The 17,526-nt window shown below is 47.4% G+C and overlaps 9 protein-coding genes across 12 annotated transcripts in view; 3 read left to right on the forward strand and 6 right to left on the reverse strand.

Moving 5' to 3' along the window:
• The first annotated feature begins 400 nt into the window (after positions 1-400).
• LOC131216057 (protein Aatf) lies at positions 401-2,061 on the forward strand. Its single transcript, XM_058210456.1, has 2 exons — positions 401-1,841; positions 1,921-2,061. Exons 1-2 carry the CDS (start codon positions 469-471, stop codon positions 2,045-2,047), a joined length of 1,500 nt encoding a protein of 499 aa, XP_058066439.1. The 5' UTR covers positions 401-468; the 3' UTR covers positions 2,048-2,061.
• Positions 2,062-2,557: 496 nt separating this feature from the next.
• Positions 2,558-5,190, reverse strand: LOC131206278 (protein disulfide-isomerase A3). 2 transcript variants are annotated; one of them, XR_009156788.1, is made up of 4 exons: positions 5,061-5,190; positions 4,749-4,913; positions 2,882-4,603; positions 2,558-2,816 (listed from the first exon to the last, which is right to left on the reverse strand). XR_009156788.1 is itself a non-coding variant. In XM_058198776.1 (3 exons), exons 2-3 carry the CDS (start codon positions 4,892-4,894, stop codon positions 3,286-3,288), a joined length of 1,464 nt encoding a protein of 487 aa, XP_058054759.1. In that variant the 5' UTR covers positions 4,895-4,913; positions 5,061-5,190; the 3' UTR covers positions 2,558-3,285. The 2 variants fall into 2 exon arrangements, 1 of the variants encoding a protein (XP_058054759.1); XM_058198776.1 differs by having other exon boundaries at positions 2,558-4,603.
• A 438-nt stretch (positions 5,191-5,628) lies between these two features.
• On the reverse strand, positions 5,629-6,443 carry LOC131206279 (threonylcarbamoyl-AMP synthase). Its single transcript, XM_058198777.1, has one exon. The coding sequence runs from the start codon at positions 6,441-6,443 to the stop codon at positions 5,676-5,678; it is 768 nt and encodes a 255-aa protein (XP_058054760.1). The 3' UTR covers positions 5,629-5,675.
• Positions 6,444-6,478: 35 nt separating this feature from the next.
• On the reverse strand, positions 6,479-7,043 carry LOC131206282 (DNA-directed RNA polymerase III subunit RPC10). The gene is made up of 2 exons (XM_058198779.1): positions 6,745-7,043; positions 6,479-6,684 (listed from the first exon to the last, which is right to left on the reverse strand). The coding sequence occupies exons 1-2, from the start codon at positions 6,883-6,885 to the stop codon at positions 6,499-6,501; spliced, it is 327 nt and encodes a 108-aa protein (XP_058054762.1). The 5' UTR covers positions 6,886-7,043; the 3' UTR covers positions 6,479-6,498.
• Positions 7,044-7,142: 99 nt separating this feature from the next.
• LOC131206280 (mitochondrial inner membrane protease subunit 2) lies at positions 7,143-8,094 on the reverse strand. The gene is made up of 2 exons (XM_058198778.1): positions 7,554-8,094; positions 7,143-7,491 (listed from the first exon to the last, which is right to left on the reverse strand). The coding sequence occupies exons 1-2, from the start codon at positions 7,897-7,899 to the stop codon at positions 7,253-7,255; spliced, it is 585 nt and encodes a 194-aa protein (XP_058054761.1). The 5' UTR covers positions 7,900-8,094; the 3' UTR covers positions 7,143-7,252.
• Positions 8,095-8,405: 311 nt separating this feature from the next.
• Positions 8,406-10,786, forward strand: LOC131205976 (poly(A)-specific ribonuclease PARN-like). The gene is made up of 6 exons (XM_058198306.1): positions 8,406-8,478; positions 8,582-9,518; positions 9,583-9,867; positions 9,937-9,992; positions 10,054-10,289; positions 10,385-10,786. Exons 1-6 carry the CDS (start codon positions 8,460-8,462, stop codon positions 10,640-10,642), a joined length of 1,791 nt encoding a protein of 596 aa, XP_058054289.1. The 5' UTR covers positions 8,406-8,459; the 3' UTR covers positions 10,643-10,786.
• Positions 10,763-15,196, reverse strand: LOC131205977 (venom acid phosphatase Acph-1-like). 2 transcript variants are annotated; one of them, XM_058198308.1, is made up of 6 exons: positions 14,633-15,196; positions 12,804-13,010; positions 12,154-12,691; positions 11,744-12,085; positions 11,495-11,680; positions 10,763-11,424 (listed from the first exon to the last, which is right to left on the reverse strand). In XM_058198308.1, the coding sequence occupies exons 3-6, from the start codon at positions 12,331-12,333 to the stop codon at positions 10,906-10,908; spliced, it is 1,227 nt and encodes a 408-aa protein (XP_058054291.1). In that variant the 5' UTR covers positions 12,334-12,691; positions 12,804-13,010; positions 14,633-15,196; the 3' UTR covers positions 10,763-10,905. The 2 variants fall into 2 exon arrangements, with proteins under 2 accessions (XP_058054291.1, XP_058054290.1); XM_058198307.1 differs by lacking the exon at positions 14,633-15,196 and adding an exon at positions 13,661-13,733 and having other exon boundaries at positions 12,154-13,010.
• A 333-nt stretch (positions 15,197-15,529) lies between these two features.
• On the reverse strand, positions 15,530-16,561 carry LOC131216575 (E3 SUMO-protein ligase NSE2-like). Its single transcript, XM_058211103.1, has 4 exons — positions 16,522-16,561; positions 16,306-16,444; positions 16,118-16,245; positions 15,530-16,054 (listed from the first exon to the last, which is right to left on the reverse strand). The coding sequence occupies exons 2-4, from the start codon at positions 16,388-16,390 to the stop codon at positions 15,665-15,667; spliced, it is 603 nt and encodes a 200-aa protein (XP_058067086.1). The 5' UTR covers positions 16,391-16,444; positions 16,522-16,561; the 3' UTR covers positions 15,530-15,664.
• A 767-nt stretch (positions 16,562-17,328) lies between these two features.
• The window catches only part of LOC131205868 (elongation factor 1-alpha), a 3,174-nt gene continuing 2,976 nt past the window's right edge, over positions 17,329-17,526 (forward strand). The window contains exon 1 of one of the 2 annotated variants that reach the window (XM_058198155.1): positions 17,329-17,426. The gene's annotated coding sequence lies outside the window, so the exon portion shown is untranslated. Of the gene's footprint in view, positions 17,438-17,526 lie in introns of both variants that reach the window. The other variant, XM_058198156.1, reaches the window with a different exon arrangement.

Consider the following 17,526-nt stretch of genomic DNA (forward strand, 5'->3'; position numbering starts at 1 on the left):
AAACTTTACACAATGAAAGGCAATACAAGCAATAACAATGCAATAACAGGCAATAATGAGCAATTTCCTGTTCAACTACGTTCTCAGAAATGTGTCAGAAACTGGAACTAAAACATCAGCCAAAACGTAAACAAGGGCGATCAGGCTGCGGAATCAACTACGCATACGAATATATTGTTACCATCTGAAATAATGCGGTTTTTTGGCGACAGCATGCGAGCTTTTTCCTCTATCCAATGTCCGGTAGATTTTTATCTTTATACGGCATCGAAGTGCATTAAAAATTAGCGCTCAGAAATAAAAAGCATCCACGCGACGCTTGGTGAGTTGATGTAGAAGCAGAGATCCTGTCATGGAGCCGTCAAACAGTGAACCCAAACAAAACACATGTGCCCGCATTGTTCTACATGCTTTCGTCCAGCAGCGAATTTAGGTTTATTTTCAAATAATACAAAGCTAAAAACTAGAATGGCGAAAAAGCCAATAACACTCTCGGACAAGATAAGCAAACTGTTTATCCCCGATGCTGGCTCGGGTTCTGATGAGTCCGGGGATGAAGCCGCACCCAAGTTCAGTGAATTTGATGAAGTGCCGGACGGCCCGGAACGCAGTTCCGCACTGAGTGAGATTCGCAAGCGGAACATCAAGTTTCTCGAGGATATCGACCAGAAGTATGAAGGAGCCATCTCGTCGCGAAAGGAAGCTTTCGGAGAAGAAGGGGCCAGCGATGAGGATGGAGGAGACGACTTTGATGAGGACAGTGATGACGATGATTTCGATGACGGCGAGGTCGATGATGAAAGTGTAGCACCCACTAAAGAGAAACGAAAGTCTATTCTCTTTATAAAACAACCTTCTAGCGACGAACAAGGGTCAGATGAATCGGACGGCGATGAGGAGTCGGAATCGAATTCGGAGGAACACACGGAAGAATCACACGACGAAGACGAAACAGTACACGGCTACACACAACCGAAGGAACCGAGCGAACAAAGGACTAAGCTGATCACGGATGAAAATCGCCAGGAAGCGATAGGAAAAGGTTTGGCCGTACAAAACCAGCTGAAGTTGTGGGAACGGATGCTGGAGATGCGCATCAAAGTGCAACCGTGTTTGGTATCGGCCAACAGCTTACCCGCGGGTGTCTCATTCGAAAAATTCTGCACCGATAGTGACCAGTTTCGGAAGAAGGCCAACCAAGCGACGAAGTCCATCACTGAGGCCCTAGATGCCCTTCTTTCGCTTCAGGAGAAACTGTTCGAAGGATTCGCGGAAACAAAGAATTTACTCAAAAGTGGTTCGAAGAGGAAGTCATCGTCGAGCACCGGCTCGTCCAACGCGAAACGTGCCACGATGCAGGAGTACGAAAAGTGCATCGCCAGCCGAACAAACGATATGGCCGAATATAGGAATAGCGTCCTGTTGAAATGGCACGACCGTACGAAAATTGCCGCTAGTGTGCGGAATCAGAAGCAGTCGGTGTCGGTGCTGAAGAAAATCGAAGACAGTCTCATAAACCGGGAGGAGCTAGTGCGGAAAACGCAACTGTATCGCGGAGGTCACAAATTACTTGGACGTCTTGAAGAAATCAAGACGGTTGAAACAAAAAGTGCGCAAGGTAACGCAACCCTCCCGGACCAGGCGGAAACCCCCGTTTATGATGGGGAAATATACGACGATTCCGATTTCTACCATCAGCTGCTGCGGGAGCTTATAGAATACAAAACTAATACCACCGATAGCCCACAGGAGATAGCGAACAAGTTGGTGGAATTGCAGAAACTGCGAAGCAAAATGAAAAAGAATGTCGACACGCGCGCGACCAAGGGACGAAAAATTCGGTACGCCACAACCATATACGCCAAATAGTTTCGGCTGTATATTAATATTTAAAACACTTGTTTTCTACTTCTTTCTCAGATACGTGGTGCACAATAAGTTGGTCAATTTCATGGCCCCAGTACCGGACTACGAGTGGACGGACGAAGCGAAAGATGAGCTGTTTGGGTCGCTGTTTGGTAAAATTTCTGCATCAACCACTCAATGAAGGCATGTACTAGAAACGGCAAATAAAACTAATTCAAAACAATATCGTTTTGCATACACTAACTTCAGCAGACTTAGGGCTTAGGCCAGCTTTGACCCATTCTTGCTGCAACTTACCATACACCACACGGCCCGAGGCAGGAAGCTGACATATAAGTAATGAGCATAAACATTGCGAGGCTTGTTGACTTAACAATTGTGTTGCAATGGTTCATGCGTCGTGTTTCATTTTCTAACCAGTCAGCAAGTTACTCGACCGAATCGGTTTAAGGGAGACAGTAAAAAAGCTTAGATTCAATGAAGAATGGAATGATGAAAGAAAATGCAAAGGTTCACAAAAATGATAAGGCGTGCATCGAAATTAGGCCTGGTGTTAAAGATGTCTTCTTGCTAATGGTAAGTTTTTCGACTGTAATTCGTTCTAATCAGCCGCAATGTTCGAACGTTATCAATCGCCCTCTGACCCCACACCTACATTCGGTATAAAATAGAAACGATCCTCATCATTTTGTTTCTTCTTTATTCATTCGAAAAAATGATCATTCACAACTCAGTTTAATTTCTGGATAAGAAGAATGGAAAAGCACTAACTGTATTGCCTACAACTAAAACATTTGTCGATCACCTCAGAACGTTTGTAGACTTTTCGTATGTTTTCTCCACTGTTTTGTCTTGTAAATGACTGTTTCTGTTCACCGAGGGATAATGGAAAGTGTTCGAAACCGACTTCGATCATTTAAATGCAGTTCCCTGCTAGCGGTGCCAACCACCTCTTCTCCTGAGAGGCGAAAGGGCCTAAGGCCCAAAGACTCTTAAAACTTTACAAACAAACAACCTCTTCTCCAAACACGGGTGTTCTTCGGAGAATCGGAACCCTAAGATTGTTCGCTCAATTTGATCGCAAAAAGGAAAGTTCGGTGTTGTGTCCGAAGAGTAGGAGTGATAGGAAGTCTAGGGAGAAATCACGTTGGCCATGGTACTGATAGCATTAAGTGCTAAGTTTGAATTTAGCATCGAACTCAAACAGCGCAATCATGAAAAACGTATAGTTGCATAATGAGAAATTTATGTGACAATGAAGGACATTACCAACAGACAGATCTTTCGCAATGGGACAACATCGACAGCCAGGAAACGCTGTTGCTGATCCCATGTTTCGTTAGTAACTCCAACCAAAGCCAAAAAGGAGGACAGTCTGGAATGCCGGTAAGCACTCTCGAGGCCGATCCGGGTAGGAGATTACAGTTCAGTTTTCTTGGCGTTACCGGAGCGGTCGAAGCCCTTCAGCTCGCTCGTGGCGTGTTTGGCGATGTACTTTACGAAATCGTCAACCTCCCGACCACCTTCGTAGCGGAGTGGGTTGCTCTTGGCGTCCTTGGGCATCCAGTAGAGAGTCGGGAAACCGCGCACCTCAAACTCTGGCGCCACATCGTTGGCCGTAGCGTCCATCTTCACGATGGACACATCCTCGTCCTTTAGCTTCGTGCCAAGCTCCTCGAGTGTTGGCGTGAGCTTCTTGCAGTGGCCGCACCACGGGGCGTAAAATTCGACCAACGTATCGACACCATTGTTTACGACGACTTCTTCAAAGTTCTTGGCCACAGCCACCTTCACCGGTCCGTCGTTGCTTTCCGGCACCGGTTCCGATTTCACGTACGGCTCGAGCGAACCCTCATCCAGCTCGGTGGCGAACGCTTGCAAATTTTCGACAGAGAACTCGTCCTTCATGATGAACTTCTGGTTCTTGGCATCGCGGGCCAACACCAGGGGCTTGTCGCCGGTGTAATCGTATCCGTACTCGTTCAGCTCGTGCTGGAAGTCGTCCTTCGAGCTGACGGCAAAGTTGACGCGACCCACGAATTCCTTCGCCACCTTCAGCACTCGGTTGCGCCAGTAGTTGGTGCCTTTCGGGTTCTTCACATAGTCCACTGCGTAGTACACGACCACGAGTGGGTTTTTGAAATCGCTCGAAGAGTCGCGTGTACGCACTCCGGCCAATCCGTGGAAGTTGGCCTTGACAAAATCAGCCAACTCCTGCTTATTACTGCCCTCGAACTTGACAAAGTCCGGTTCAAACTTGTTCGCCAGCTGACGGGCACGGAAAAGATAGACGCCATCGGTTTCTCCCTGCTTCTCGAGCACCGCCGGTACGCTGCTGTGGCCAAAGCGTAGACGTTCGCGCTGGCTATCGGCGTACTTGAGGAACACACCCTTTAGATCCGACTCCTTCTTGAAAAAGCCGACCAGCGACGTTTCTTGCACTTTCAGGAAAGCATCGAACGCCTCCAGCGTCAGCAGATCCTTTGAGGCAGGGCCAACGATCGATTTCATGTACTTTGCAATACCGTTAGCTTCCCGGGGTCCGTTAAACTCCTGGGACACCTCACCGTTCTTGAACACTTTCAGCGTGGGGTAGCCGCTGACGCTGAACTTGTTGCACGTGTCCTTACCCCCTTCCGTGCAGTCCACCTTGGCCAGTGCAATCGGAGGATCTTCGCCACGTAGCAGCTCGGCCGCCTTGGCGTACTCCGGTTTCAGTTTCTTGCAGTGTCCGCACCTAGAAAACGCGAAACAGGGACACTCAGGAAGATTCTATAAAAGCGCACTATGCTACATAATCGTTGCCTAGGTTCTGATGCACTGTGCTTTCCATTCCGGATCCGGATTTCGTCCGGAACACATTTTCCAGACTTTTTACATACCATGGGGCGTAGAACATCACAAGGGTGGTTTCCGTCTCGGCGACGCGCGTCGAGAAATCACTATCGGTCAATTCGAGAACATCGGCTTCGCCGGCGAAGGCCGCGGCCACCAGGGCACACAAGCACAGTAGAACCCGGCGAGACATACTTCCGTTGGAATCAGTTCTAACAGAAAAAGGTAAAAAAGTTTCCCGATAAAACTCTAGTTTCGATTATTTCCAGCACAACCAGGAAACCAACGAATTACGTGGCCCAAAACTGATCAGCCGACGTACAGAGTTAAGCCTAGGAAGGGGAGCAGAAATCACACACCTTTATCGGATGAATAATGATGGAGGACGGGAAGTGGAATATGGAGTTCCCAGCGCAATTTCAGCCGCAACTTTTCCGTTCGCACACCAAACCAGTCCAATGCCGAATAATGCCCGGCGGTGTGAGCGACCTTTCGTTGGCTGGCCCGCGGAACGATGGTTCCCTCTCGCTCTTGCTAGTGCATGGTTTCGCCGGTAGCAGCAATCCTGTTTTGTTGGCGATCGCTGATTGGTCCGCGTTCTCTTTCAACTGACACGACTGCTTTGCGGAAAACTCATTCTGTTCTTGCTGACTCGCGCGACAGATAACGTCAAAGTTTGAAGAACCGATCAAAGTAGACGTTATTTACAACGGGGATTCGAAGTAAAATGATGTTTTGAAGACATGTGACAAAATACATGATGGAATCGATGAAATCAGTTCTTGGGTTTCAAACCTACCCGAACACTAACACAATACGAACTGAACGAGCGTCGAAGCGAATCCTCTTTATCGCAATCTGCACATCTGGCACGCCATTAGAATATAATTGCCCGTGTTACGATAAAACTTCAATCATGCGAACACAGATGTTGCTTTATTTGAACCACCGTTCCCACAGACGAACGTATAAAGTTAATGGTTGGCAAAGAAATTAAATTTTTCCACAACTCGCTTGGTGTGTTCCGCAGCTACTCCAGCCCGTATCAAGCGGTACGACTCGGCCTCCGATAAGTCGATCACCGTTGATGCCGCACGTTGTTCCTCCGATAGGCCCAACTGCCCACCATCGAAAACGGCCCCCAAGCTGGACCACAGGCACTGGAACTCGTGCACATTCAGTGTGCTTTGGCATGCGCTCTTGTTGGCACTCGTTAGTGCAATCGGGTAACGAAACGCACGCGATACGTCCCGGATGAACTTGAAGTCTGGTATTCGAATGCCAATCTTTTCGACGCCAGGGTTCAGGAAAGGATTGTCCAAATGAGACGACTTTCGAACCACAATGGTGACTGCGCCGGGCAACAGTTGCTGCAGAAGCTTGTCCGAAAGATGGTCCGCCTGCCCCCAGTAGCGTAGGTCGTCAAAGTCAGCAACGCATATTGCCACAGGCTTTTGTCCGTGCCGCCCTTTGATAGCGTACAGTTGCTGGATGGCGGCTGGATTATTGGCACTGCAAGCTAAACCATAAACGGTATCGGTCGGCAGGGCAATCACTTGGCCGGATTCGAGCAGGTTAGCAGCCTGGCGAATCGCGACATTGTTGGAGATCGGTATGACCGGTGCCGTATCTGTACCCGGTTCCTCGATTTTTATGAACCCATTCATCTTTGAACGGACCGTGCTTCCTTGAATGGATTTCTGTACTAATAACTTAGCGATAGTTTGCCGCACAATGCTCATCACTAGTTGGGGCAATAAAGAATAAATTTATCAATATGCAAGAGAACTTTTGCGCCTATTCACGCCACAGATGACCACAGGTTTGTTTGCAGCACTTGTAAAACGTTGTCATCGGCTCGTCAGCGGATCGAGTTTGGATCTGCATGTAGTACGCAAGCTTATGAGAGCACGCTGGGCACACGGTACTGGTTGAATCCACGTTTTCCCAGGCAGCAGATCCGCCCATTACATGATCAACTTCCTGCAAAAAAAGATAAGCATTCGATAGCGAGCAGCTACGTACGCACCCGACCTTCCTTACCTTCAGCTTCGGGTAAATGCGGCTTGTAATTTTCCGCTTTATCTTACATATATACGGGCACGTGTTACAGGAGAAGCGTAACGAATCAGTACCTTCTTCCACGAGCAGCAAATTACCACAAGTAGGGCAGAACATTAACATTTCTCACCAGTTGAAGTGAATATACGCGCTTTACCATAGTGTAAATATTTACGAATGTTTCTCCGCGCGCTGCCATGTGTTTGACGAAGTGAGACTGACAGCATTTCGCCGCGTGTCGGCGAAATGATGTCAGTGCTTCGACAGTGGCTACAGAAATACCACCGGAGTCTGGGGCACGTCGATTGGATGGAATTTAAACTGGCCCATCTTCAGTTCAAACCAATTTTCTCAATTTTTACTCAAAAAACGTTCCACGGTTTTGCGACAGTGCGAACTTTAGTTAATATACAGAATCTTTTGTTATAGAGATAGGGGAATTTTACTACAAGAGAATTATAGGATATAGCTTTCAGTCGGTTTGTCTCGTTTAAGGAGTAACAATGGAAGAAGCATTATTGTTGCTGCTGCTTCTAGCCGTGTGACTATTGCTTGAGCCATTATTGCCATCGGCTGTCGATCGTTTACCCAGCGATATGGGAACTCTCGTTTTCGGCACAGTCGAAGGAAGATGTTGCCACCGCGACGGAGGCCAAACAATGTGAACCGCTCGGGCCGTTACCAATCCAAGCGAAACTGGACCAAATGTTGCCGAATCTAAAGAGTTGCCTACAATCGCAAAGAGCAATACTCAGTAACTTGACGGGGGGAGTTGTATTTCGTCGGCATACCTGTATTATCCCCTTCGACCCAGCAATGTCCTTCCGGTATCTTAACGTACGGTACTTTGTATCCTAGCGTGGCGATCACGTCTCCCTGAAGTGCGACAACGCGCTTGATAATCTTCTGACTGGGATCTTTGGGTGAAATCAGAGAAATGACATCGCCCCGCTGCACGTCCATATTTCGTACCGCCCAGCGCGAAAGGAACACATAATCCGTGACAGCGGCGTCCGGGTTGAGAGTGGGTTGCATTGAAATACCTTCGACGCGAGCTACATAACCAACCGCGTCGAGTAGCGTCACGCCAACAGGAACGCCGAGGAGCAGCGATTTAAGGAAGGTCGGAAATCGCATGGCGATTGAGCTGCACACACACGACAGGTTGTGCTAAATTTGGTATTGCACTACGGTTAGACTAGAAAAGCACCAACAACCATATCACACGAGCACTGCCCTAACACGGCTTATGTTGTACGACCCAATTTATAGACGAGAATTTGCAGATCTTTTCGATTTCAACAGGATTCCATCTGCGGCCCGTGTTTTGGAGCAATATTCCGAGTTTGACATTAGATGCGAGAAAAGGAAGGTTGTTTTGTTGTGTAACCCACGATGAGCCTACTGCGATGAAAACAGAGAGGCCTAGATGATCAACACGGTGATTACTGGATTGTTGTGAACTTTTCCATTAAAGCTTTCCAACTATTTAAGGCATTGTTTAACAGCAATTTGTGTTTGAAAAAATTATAGTAATTCTAAGAAAATTTATCCTGCTCGACATTCGCGCTCTACAACGGCGAGACAATATTTTTTGGTTTTGGCAACACTTCTGCCCCCCGTATGTAAACTAAACAATTTGAGGCTCTGAAACGCGCGGTTTAACTTCTTTCTAATCTACACCTAGCTTTTCTTCAATGGAAGTCACAACGAAAAGTAAGATTCAATCCTCATTTGATCAGCGAAACAACAGACACGTTGCTGTAGCGGGAAACAACGCAGGTTCCAAGCATTACCATTCGTTTTGTTTTGTTTGCAGACTTCGCGGAACAGCTGCCCGCGATTCTCGAGGCGATCCAAAATGCGTCCTTCTTTGCCTTCGACTGTGAGTTCACTGGCCTAGCGTCGGACCGGCTTATTTTTCCTTTTGATACACCGGAAGAGGTGTACCAGAAGACGATCGAAGCGAGTCCACACTACATCATCGTTCAGTTCGGTTTGTGCGCGTTCCGCGTCGAACCGGCGTCCGAGGGCTCACCACGGCTAACGTACAAGTGCTATAATTTCTATTGCTACCCGAAAAACCGGACCAGCGTGTTCAGCTGCCAGGGTGAAAGCCTTCGGTTTCTGGCCGATCATGGATTCGACTTTAACAAACTGTTCCGGGAGGGTCTCTCGTTCGCCAACGAAGCCGAAGCGGAGCGGCTGCGTTCGGACTTGAAGGAGCGACAAGCGACCCGGGCTGCCGCATTACAAGCGGCAGCCGACGGCAACCCTGAAGGCGCTGAGTCGGAAGTCAACATGGTGCCAGTGCCGGCGGAACATCAGGAGCAGATTGACGAAACGGCTGCAAAAATAGAAGCATTTTTGAAGTCGGACGATGCGGAACTTATCGTGGATAACCGCAACGGATTTCAGCGCAAGCTAATCTACCAGATGATCGAACATCGCTTCCAGCAGCAAGTATCTACCTCGACGATAACGCTGGAGAACAACCATAAATGCATTAAGGTGGAGCGGAAACGATCGCCCGAGCAAGAAAAGGCATTCGAGGAGAAGCGCATTGCACAGGAGAACGAAGAGTTGCAGAACACCATCGGCCTGTCGTTGGTGCTGCAGGAGCTATCGAAGGCACGCAAGCTAGTCATCGGTCACAACATATTGCTGGATCTGCTCTACACTATCCGGCAGTTCTTCAAGCCCCTCCCAACGGACTACAAGGAGTTTAAGAAGCTGACAAAGGAAATCTTTCCTCTGTGAGTGTTAAGAACATTTCTGCTGTATGTAAATTGAAACGCCAAACAACTTCCCATCTCGCAGATTGCTCGATACCAAGTACCTGTGCACGAACGCAGAAATCAAGGTGAACGTCAATTCGTCAATCCTGGCACACGTCTACGAAGCGGTGAGCAAGGAGCCATTTTCAATACCGACGGTCACTTCCGAGCTGCCAAATCATCAGTACACCGGAGAAGATCAGAAGCAGCACGAAGCGGGATACGATGCGTACCTTACGGGGCTTTGCTTTTTGGGGCTCGTTAGCCGCTTCAAGGTGGACCTGGAAAACCTCACCAAAAATTCCACATTGAAGCAATACATGAACAGGTTTGTGCGATACAGAATAATGTGTAGTGATTTATCATGCTTTTTGATAAACATTCTAATCCGTTGTAGGATCTTCATTGCGCGACTGGTGGACAACAATTACATTAATCTCAATGGGAAAGAGCGTAAGGAGCCGCGCACTTCGAGCCGTGGCAAACATAAGCTATTCTGTTTTTCGTTCCACAGCCACCCACTCGCGTGATCATATATTCTACGTCACATTTCCGGATACCTGGCGCACCGGGGAAATTATGGCCAAGTTTAAGCCGTTCGGTTCGGTGCACATCAGCTGGCTGAACAATACGTCGGCCTTCGTATCGCTGCACAACCGGATCGCGTCCAGCTTGGTGCTGAAAACGATCGGCTACCATAGCGGGTTCAGTGTGCACAGCTTCGCTCAGTTCATGGAAATGAAACTGCAAGTATATAACTTCCTTCTTCGATCACACAAACACGCGAAAGCGTCCCCAACCAAGGGATACTAATCTTGTGCACCGATCGTTCTGCTTTGTTTTAGCGCCTTGGATTTAAACGACGACGAAACGATTCGGGTAGTGGTGGAACAGGAAGCCAGGGAGAGAGCAACGCCGGTGCTGCGAAGCGCGCCAACACCAACGCGGAAAAAGAAAGAGAAGAAAAAGGCAAAAAAATAGGGGAAACCGATGGGGGCCTCGTGTGGGCAGCGGGTGAACGCAATGACGATGCCGACGGTGCAGGCGGCTGGACGACGGTGAAGAGAGCCCGCAAAACGTTCAACACCAGCGACGATTGGTAGGGAAACGGCGAGGGCGCCGTTCGACGTTCGTTCCGCCGCCGGTGCGGAGTTGCGGCATGATGGTTTGATTTTATGAATTGTTCAAGTGGTAAATTGAAATTAAAATAGTTCACTTGTGTATTTTTGAAATGAAAAAAAGAATGCTCTTTCGATGTTTGATGTTGGCTTGTTAAAACTAAACACGTTCGCACTGCGAGGGATTTAAGGTTAAATTCTTCCATATCTTGTTCGATTCCACAAATTCGAGCACCGATTACCCGCGGTCACGGCCCTGACGGTGGCGGTTCGACAGTGTCGGGATCTTTGGCCACACACTCTGTCGTCCAGTCGGTAGGTATGGTTGCATGCAGCACCGTTTTCAGCTTTGCGATCGGACAGAACAGCGTACACCCGGGGATGGTTAGTCGTTTTACGCGCTTTCCAAGCTGCTTCCGGCTAACGACAACACTGTACTGTCCGGTTCCAACGTCACGGTAGAGTTCCAGTATGCCCATGACTCCGTAATCGGGTAGAACCTTCTCGTTCCACACCTGGAACGCTGACAGCAGATTGACGACCGTTGAATCGTGTCCCGCGTAGAGCAGAAGCTTTTCGTGTGCACCGCTCGGATTGGCAATCAACGTATCCCATTCGTCCAGTGTTTTCCGCAGAAACGGACCACCCTTGAGTCGTTTCATCTCATCGGTGTAGACGTTTAGGGAGTAGCTTTTCTTTGTCAGCGGCAACAATCGATCCGGATAGTACTCCTTGGTCCACGCTGGGAGCTCAAGACCAAAATCCGACTGCAAAACACAAAAAGTCCCATTCATTCGTCTCTAATGTGAATGATTCGCGCTTGTGGGCTAGTGTTACCTCTGCCTTTAGCGTACTGAACAGTGACTGCACGTCATCCGGTGTGGCAATCTGCATGCCGGTAAGATCGGTGAGATTCTGGTACAGTTGTTGGTTATCACTCATGAGCTTCACGACTTCGGGCAGCTTGAAAACTTCCTGTATAGCCTCTGCGTATCGCCGGCACGAAACTCGCACGAGCAACAGCTAGTGGTGCGAACAGAGACCCATTAACCCTGGGACCACCCCGTGTCTACCGTGGCAACCTACCGTGTCCTTATCGAGCGGTTCGCTAAAATAGGGTATCGGTTGCCAATTCAGGTTTCGGTTCCACTGTAACGCGGAGTCGTCCGGTGGGAACAGTCCGGCCAGCACTATCTGCATCGACATCTGAGTCCTCGAGACGCCCGTCGTTTGCACGTGCACATTTTTCGCGCGATAAGGACCCACGAAGCTTCCGTAGCGATCGCGCAGCCACTGCCCAATCTCACTGTACAGCGAGAATTTTCCTTCATTAGTCAGCTGACCCCAATCGTATGGCTCGAAGGTGTAGTTGAGATAAGGATCGTTCGGGTAAGTATCTGCCGGTGTGCGCTGACCGTGCCGGAAAAACTGTTGGGAAAAATGGAATGGATTTTTCAGTCCCCATTTCACTGGCGTCCCTCGCGATCTGCACTCACCACGACTACTTGCTGCAGTTGTCGGTCACCGATTAGGAAATCTGACTCCTGTTCGGCCGAGAAGTCCTCCGCGGACGACGGCGCTCCGTACGCCCCGTAAGCGGTAAAAAAGACCACTGTGATGATCACTACACTACTGCACGCCAACATAATGAGTACGCGTCTGCTGAGATAGTACATGGCGCTGCGGTTCTTATATACGCGAGTCTACGAAACGTTGGCGGGACTGACCGTGGGTTGGTAGTGGCAGAAGTGCAGTTTATTCCAGTAAAATGATACTTGTGTGTGTTGGCTGGCAAAACATTTTGGGTCGGAAAATGAATGTAATACTATCAAGAGCTTCGGCAAAAACACGCAGTCTGCCGTTTACATTTGAATCGCGCATCCCCTCGTCGTCCTCGTGCCGGAGCAGATAAAGCAGCGCCGTGTGGGTCGGCGTGATGCTTTCGGAGGGTCGTAGTGAGTACCCACCGAACCTTGTGCGTTTGGCCGCCTTGGTCCGGCGATGGATTCGGGTAGGTTAAAGGTTTAGACGGGACTGTGTATGAGTGTCATGGATTTTATTGTTTTTATGTTCGGAGGAGCTAACGGGGAGTGGGCAGGTTGCTAGAGGAAAGACGAATGCTGGTTCGGTCGACAACGATGCTCACCGGAGATAAGCGACCAGATGTAGGCGGCCCACCCGACGATCGACATTCGCCGGTTAGTTGGTCGGCGCAGTGTTTGGCTGTCTTCTAGTGGTTTGGGTGCTAGTCGCGGTCCCCGTCGATCCAGAAACAATTGCCGCCGATAAACGAAATAGCCGTACCTGGGGTAGGACCGATCGGGTAACGGCAGATAGCGTCCGTGACGGATTCCTAAAATGGGAACGCGGCGAAACTTTACGTGTTAAATGGCAATATTTTTTAGTATTTCAAATAAACCGGTTGGCACGTAGCTCTCGTTTAGAACTGCGGTGAACGACCGGATCGTAACCTTGAACTCGGTGACAACAACTAAACGTATTTCACTGAATCTGTGATGTATGTTCGAAATTGCTGCTACAGAGTTATGAAACCCATATTTACTAAACTCAATTATGAGTGAGACCGATTAGTATTTCAAATAAACCGATTGGCCCAAAGTCCGAGAGTTTAGTAAACACTTTGGCATGCACGGCACATTGTTCGTCGAAACGTTATCAGGAATTATAAAATTAGCCGGTTGTATAGCCGATTGTGTTACAGTGATAAGCGAATTTAGTGACGACACGCTGTTTTCATACTGTGTTCGATCACCGATCAGCCAGGTGATTGATTAACACCACTAGAACACGCTTGCGAACACATTCTTTTCGGCACGACAAGTTCAGGAATGACGTGGACTTTAGAGAACAAGTTTTATCATATGCTAATCCGTGTATCATATCCGTGTTTGTTCACAGTTCCAAAATTTATTTCGTTTGGTAAGGTTTTACATTCTTTAGAAGACACTGTTGGTTGTACGAAAAGTACCACAGCCACAGTACCAAAAGAGCAGTGATTTCCCCCAAGCAGTCCCGGAATTAAGCACGTGCTGCCTTGAGTGCGCCAGCATCCGCCCTGAACCGGCGTGGCGGGTTCCGAAATTGAACTGAAAATAAATCATTGTACGCGCAGCAAAGCAACCGTATTTCGATGGCATTGTGTTTCCACCAAAAGACGGGCCGTCTCCGGCAAAAAAGAGCTCACAGAGAATACGGCTCAATCCGACGCAATTACTCGTCCCATTGGATTTGTTTGATAGGATCACTGCACTACCACGCTGTTACACCGCCGATCGTCGTGATCGGTACGCAACGCCTCTGATCATTTTTATAATCTAGTACTTTAGAACTTTCACCGAGCCTTGAGATCAACATTAAAGTTGGCAAAAATGCAGTGTTTTAAGTAAAAATTATGAACAGTATTTCAATGAAATAAAAGCTTTGAATTACGCGCAATGCTGGACAAAAAATAACCCCTTTTAAAGGTTTCAAAATAATAGATTAATTTTTGCCAGGGATCTGCGGTCGCTTCGCGAAGTGTGACATGTTTAAAATAAATCATCTTCTTTTTCTTCCTGCAAGCCCTCGTAGCGCTGGCACTGGCTAAGGTAACTCGGTGTATCGATGCGTGAGAAACGAATGAAAGTGTTCTCCTTTTCGGTGTACCATCTTAGCCAGGAACGATCAGTTAGATCGTTTGGTTTTTGTTGCGTACATCAAACATAAGTTAAATAAACATTTATGCTGTTCGAACAGTGCTACATTTTGCGTTCACCGAGCATCGGAAGGCGCCACAGAAGGCACCTATTAGCTTTATCAGTTAAACTGGTGAGTCTAGGCCGAATATAAAAATTTGCCAAGATCCGACCCCCGTTGTGTTACGTATCGTCAAGGTAGCAGTTATTTTATTATCAACGAATGAATGCAGGGCCTTGAAAAGTACCACACACGATTCTACTATCTACATATTCTTACCTGATTATCTGAAAGTTGGCAGTTTCTTCCCTTCGAGGGTATCCCTCCTGGTCTAAGGTTGGCACGGCTCCATAACACATTGGACTGCTCTTGGTTGGTGAAAACGCTTGTCGCAAAACCACACTCGTTTGAATGAACAAAACTTCAAGCTTTTTATTTCACCAGTCTATTTATTTGGCACTGCTCGGTATAGATTGAAGCCGGTTCTGCCGAACGCCACTAGAAACTTTCTCTTTTTCAACTTTCACGCTCGAGTGCTCCCATGAACCACGCAACACTTTATCAGCAAAAAAGCGCACCGTTCTGCCACGTTCAGGGTTTCAATTTGAAATAGAATACGTAATTTTGATTCGTGTTTAGCGCGCAAAAATTTCAGACCCGTACTTCGTTCTTATCACGTCGCCTGAGGCGGAATTGTCACAGTCTTATCGGATCACTTTTATCTACGGTGCCTGATTACTATTAACACAAGGTGCGGCTTTCGGGCAGGCTTTTATTCTCTGTTGGACATTTTCAACAAACTCTGCTGAACACAGCGCAGCGCTCACAGGTATACTACCCTAACGTCTCGGCACAGCACTGGCAGTGTAAAGTCGAAACAAGAAAACAATTCTCTTCGGCCATGGTGGTACGTGGTGTAGTACTGAGCGTGTCGCGACAATCGCAAGATTGATCAAATGACTGCACAATGGACGCTCATAAAAATGGATGGAGAGAACATACATGATTGTAATAGGCCCCCTTTACTACGAGACTACCGTTAGAATTTTCCTTGACCAAGGTGAATTTGGGCACAGATGCGTTAGTGTGCGCTGCGGATGGTGGGGTTTTGCTAGTGATTGTTAAGCCTAGTGCCAGCTGAGCAAATGTTTAGCTCTATTTTTTAGTCACGCAACGCATAGCTGCCATTCAGATCGCCCAACCACACAATGTATAGGTGATAATTTGTTTTATTCGTAACATTTATCATTTATTAGTTAATTTTAACAGTAACAAAATCGAAACCGGTGGCAATCCATTGTTTAGTATCATTTAAGCATTCATATTTAGGCGTTGCAATTTTTGCTGTAAGTTTCTGTCGACAACTAGCAATTTTGGCTGTATGAAATTTGGCTCAGGACACCCCACAACCGGGCATCGTGTATTTGCATTCTTCTTGAGCATGTCTTCGATGACATCTTTTTCATACACGTGGTTGCACTGCCTGTTCCTCACCGGGACCTCCAGAGGACGCTTCGTTATTGGGTCGATCATGTTACTGTCATCATTTTCTATGATCAAATCATCGTCTTCGTCGGCCTCTTGTTGGTCACCTCCTTCGAGCGATGGATCGAGCAGGGGTTTTGCGTACTGCACGAATGTTTTGTAACGCTTGTGTCCCTTATAATAAGGGTTCTTTTTGTTAGTATGGGCGTCATAAGTCTGCCGGTAGTGAGGAGTGCGTTATAATGTTGGTATCAGGTGAAGAATCAAAAGATTACCTACCCTATCAAAAGCTTCCACCGTTTGCTCCCGTGCGGCCTCGGTGATTGCTTTCCGGTGTGTGCTCATGAGACTTTCGATTTCACACAGCTTTTCGGCCAACTCTGAATATTGTTTCAGTTCCTTGAGCGCTGTAAGGAGGTAAAACATGGAATCAGATTTTTGGTATGGGCGCATAGGCAACCACTCACATTCATCCCCGTACTCTGCGGCCAATTGAACAGTGTTGTTGAGGCTATCGCTCACTTTACGCATATTCGCATCGAACATGTTCATCCTGGCGGGCGCACTGTTACTGTTGTCGGTATAAAAAGCGCCAAACACTTGTTGCTAAAATTAAACGGCGCAATAAAACAAACCAGCGTGATTTCGTGAGTAAGAAGATGGTATTTTGTTTACAAACTTACCGGTAACGAAGGAGCTTGCAACGGATCGTTGACAGCTGGTTTGGATGGAATCGATGAAACAGAAACGCAAACTGAGTGCCCAGAAACGCACAGTTCGCCACCGACATTTGCTGGCTTGAAAGGCAAAACCATATGATCGAAAATCTTGCAAAGTTTTTCGAACGTTTGATACCGAAACACTGAAACGAGGAGAGTTAAATATGCATCTTCTTTTGCCCTTTTTAACTGGTTCTCAATGGGAAAAATGTTTATCGTTTAATTTTGTCACTAGAATCGCGACGAAATCTTAGTGAACTGTGAAACTGCGGAAATCGAAAGAGCGTTTCGATATGAAAACAATTCAAACTTACCGAAGTCGCGTGTTTTACCATAACATGATGGCATTTTTTGATAGATTTAAAGTTAGCTTAGTGTTCAGTCGACATTTAAAGCTTAACTATCTTCCGTTGTTGCTTTTTCAAAGCCGTAATTTCTTAATTTTTCTCTTTTTTTCTTGATCAAAGTGAGTGCAAATGACGACGATAAGATAAAAAATCGGCTCAAAAAACAAACAAAACGAGGACATGATTTCCCATGTACAAATGTGACGAAATTGTTGATCGAAGAGCAATCTCCTTCTGCGGCAAGTGATCAAATGTGGTGAAATGCACGACGAACAAATTACTCAAATTGTTGAAAGAACGCGCGCCCTGTACACGTTTAATCGATTCGCTGGAGAACTTCCGGTTGGCTTGCAGCAACGATGCGTTTTTCTATTCGCTAGCATTGGTGTGAGTGTCGCCGGTAGTTGCTTTTCTGCCCTGTTGGCTATGAGAGCGTAACGCACCCGTCCATTCGTTCACTTCTGTCGGGTCTCTGGCCGGAATAGGTTGTCATTCGCTCTGTTCTCTGTTTGAACTTGAACCGTAAGTGTGAGGTTGGTTAATCTAGTTAGTCTGCTTGTGCCCTGTGGCTGGTAATAGTGAGAAATCGGTGTGATTTTCTGGGTAGGATATTTCCGCGTGA

The sequence above is a fragment of the Anopheles bellator genome, chromosome 1 (genome assembly GCF_943735745.2).
Source record: "Anopheles bellator chromosome 1, idAnoBellAS_SP24_06.2, whole genome shotgun sequence".
Lineage (NCBI taxonomy): Eukaryota > Metazoa > Arthropoda > Insecta > Diptera > Culicidae > Anopheles > Anopheles bellator.

Excerpts from the sequence above, each read along its gene's own strand:
- LOC131216057 (XM_058210456.1), top strand. The coding sequence starts at position 469 with ATGGCGAAAAAGCCAATAACACTCTCGGACAAGATAAGCAAACTGTTT. Across the intron at positions 1,842-1,920 it reads ACCAAGGGACGAAAAATTCG|ATACGTGGTGCACAATAAGT; the intron begins GTACGCCACAAC and ends CTTCTTTCTCAG.
- LOC131206278 (XM_058198776.1), bottom strand. The coding sequence starts at position 4,894 with ATGTCTCGCCGGGTTCTACTGTGCTTGTGTGCCCTGGTGGCCGCGGCC. Across the intron at positions 4,604-4,748 it reads GTGATGTTCTACGCCCCATG|GTGCGGACACTGCAAGAAAC; the intron begins GTATGTAAAAAG and ends CGCGTTTTCTAG.
- LOC131206279 (XM_058198777.1), bottom strand. The coding sequence starts at position 6,443 with ATGAGCATTGTGCGGCAAACTATCGCTAAGTTATTAGTACAGAAATCC.
- LOC131206282 (XM_058198779.1), bottom strand. The coding sequence starts at position 6,885 with ATGTTAATGTTCTGCCCTACTTGTGGTAATTTGCTGCTCGTGGAAGAA. Across the intron at positions 6,685-6,744 it reads GCATTTACCCGAAGCTGAAG|GAAGTTGATCATGTAATGGG; the intron begins GTAAGGAAGGTC and ends CTTTTTTTGCAG.
- LOC131206280 (XM_058198778.1), bottom strand. The coding sequence starts at position 7,899 with ATGCGATTTCCGACCTTCCTTAAATCGCTGCTCCTCGGCGTTCCTGTT. Across the intron at positions 7,492-7,553 it reads GGTCGAAGGGGATAATACAG|GCAACTCTTTAGATTCGGCA; the intron begins GTATGCCGACGA and ends TTGCGATTGTAG.
- LOC131205976 (XM_058198306.1), top strand. Across the intron at positions 9,993-10,053 it reads TAATCTCAATGGGAAAGAGC|CCACCCACTCGCGTGATCAT; the intron begins GTAAGGAGCCGC and ends TTCGTTCCACAG. Across the intron at positions 10,290-10,384 it reads TCATGGAAATGAAACTGCAA|CGCCTTGGATTTAAACGACG; the intron begins GTATATAACTTC and ends GCTTTGTTTTAG.
- LOC131205977 (XM_058198308.1), bottom strand. The coding sequence starts at position 12,333 with ATGTACTATCTCAGCAGACGCGTACTCATTATGTTGGCGTGCAGTAGT. Across the intron at positions 12,086-12,153 it reads AACTGCAGCAAGTAGTCGTG|TTTTTCCGGCACGGTCAGCG; the intron begins GTGAGTGCAGAT and ends TTTTCCCAACAG. Across the intron at positions 11,425-11,494 it reads TCAGTACGCTAAAGGCAGAG|TCGGATTTTGGTCTTGAGCT; the intron begins GTAACACTAGCC and ends TGTGTTTTGCAG.
- LOC131216575 (XM_058211103.1), bottom strand. The coding sequence starts at position 16,390 with ATGAACATGTTCGATGCGAATATGCGTAAAGTGAGCGATAGCCTCAAC. Across the intron at positions 16,246-16,305 it reads CGCAGAGTACGGGGATGAAT|CGCTCAAGGAACTGAAACAA; the intron begins GTGAGTGGTTGC and ends ACCTCCTTACAG. Across the intron at positions 16,055-16,117 it reads CGGTGGAAGCTTTTGATAGG|ACTTATGACGCCCATACTAA; the intron begins GTAGGTAATCTT and ends CACTACCGGCAG.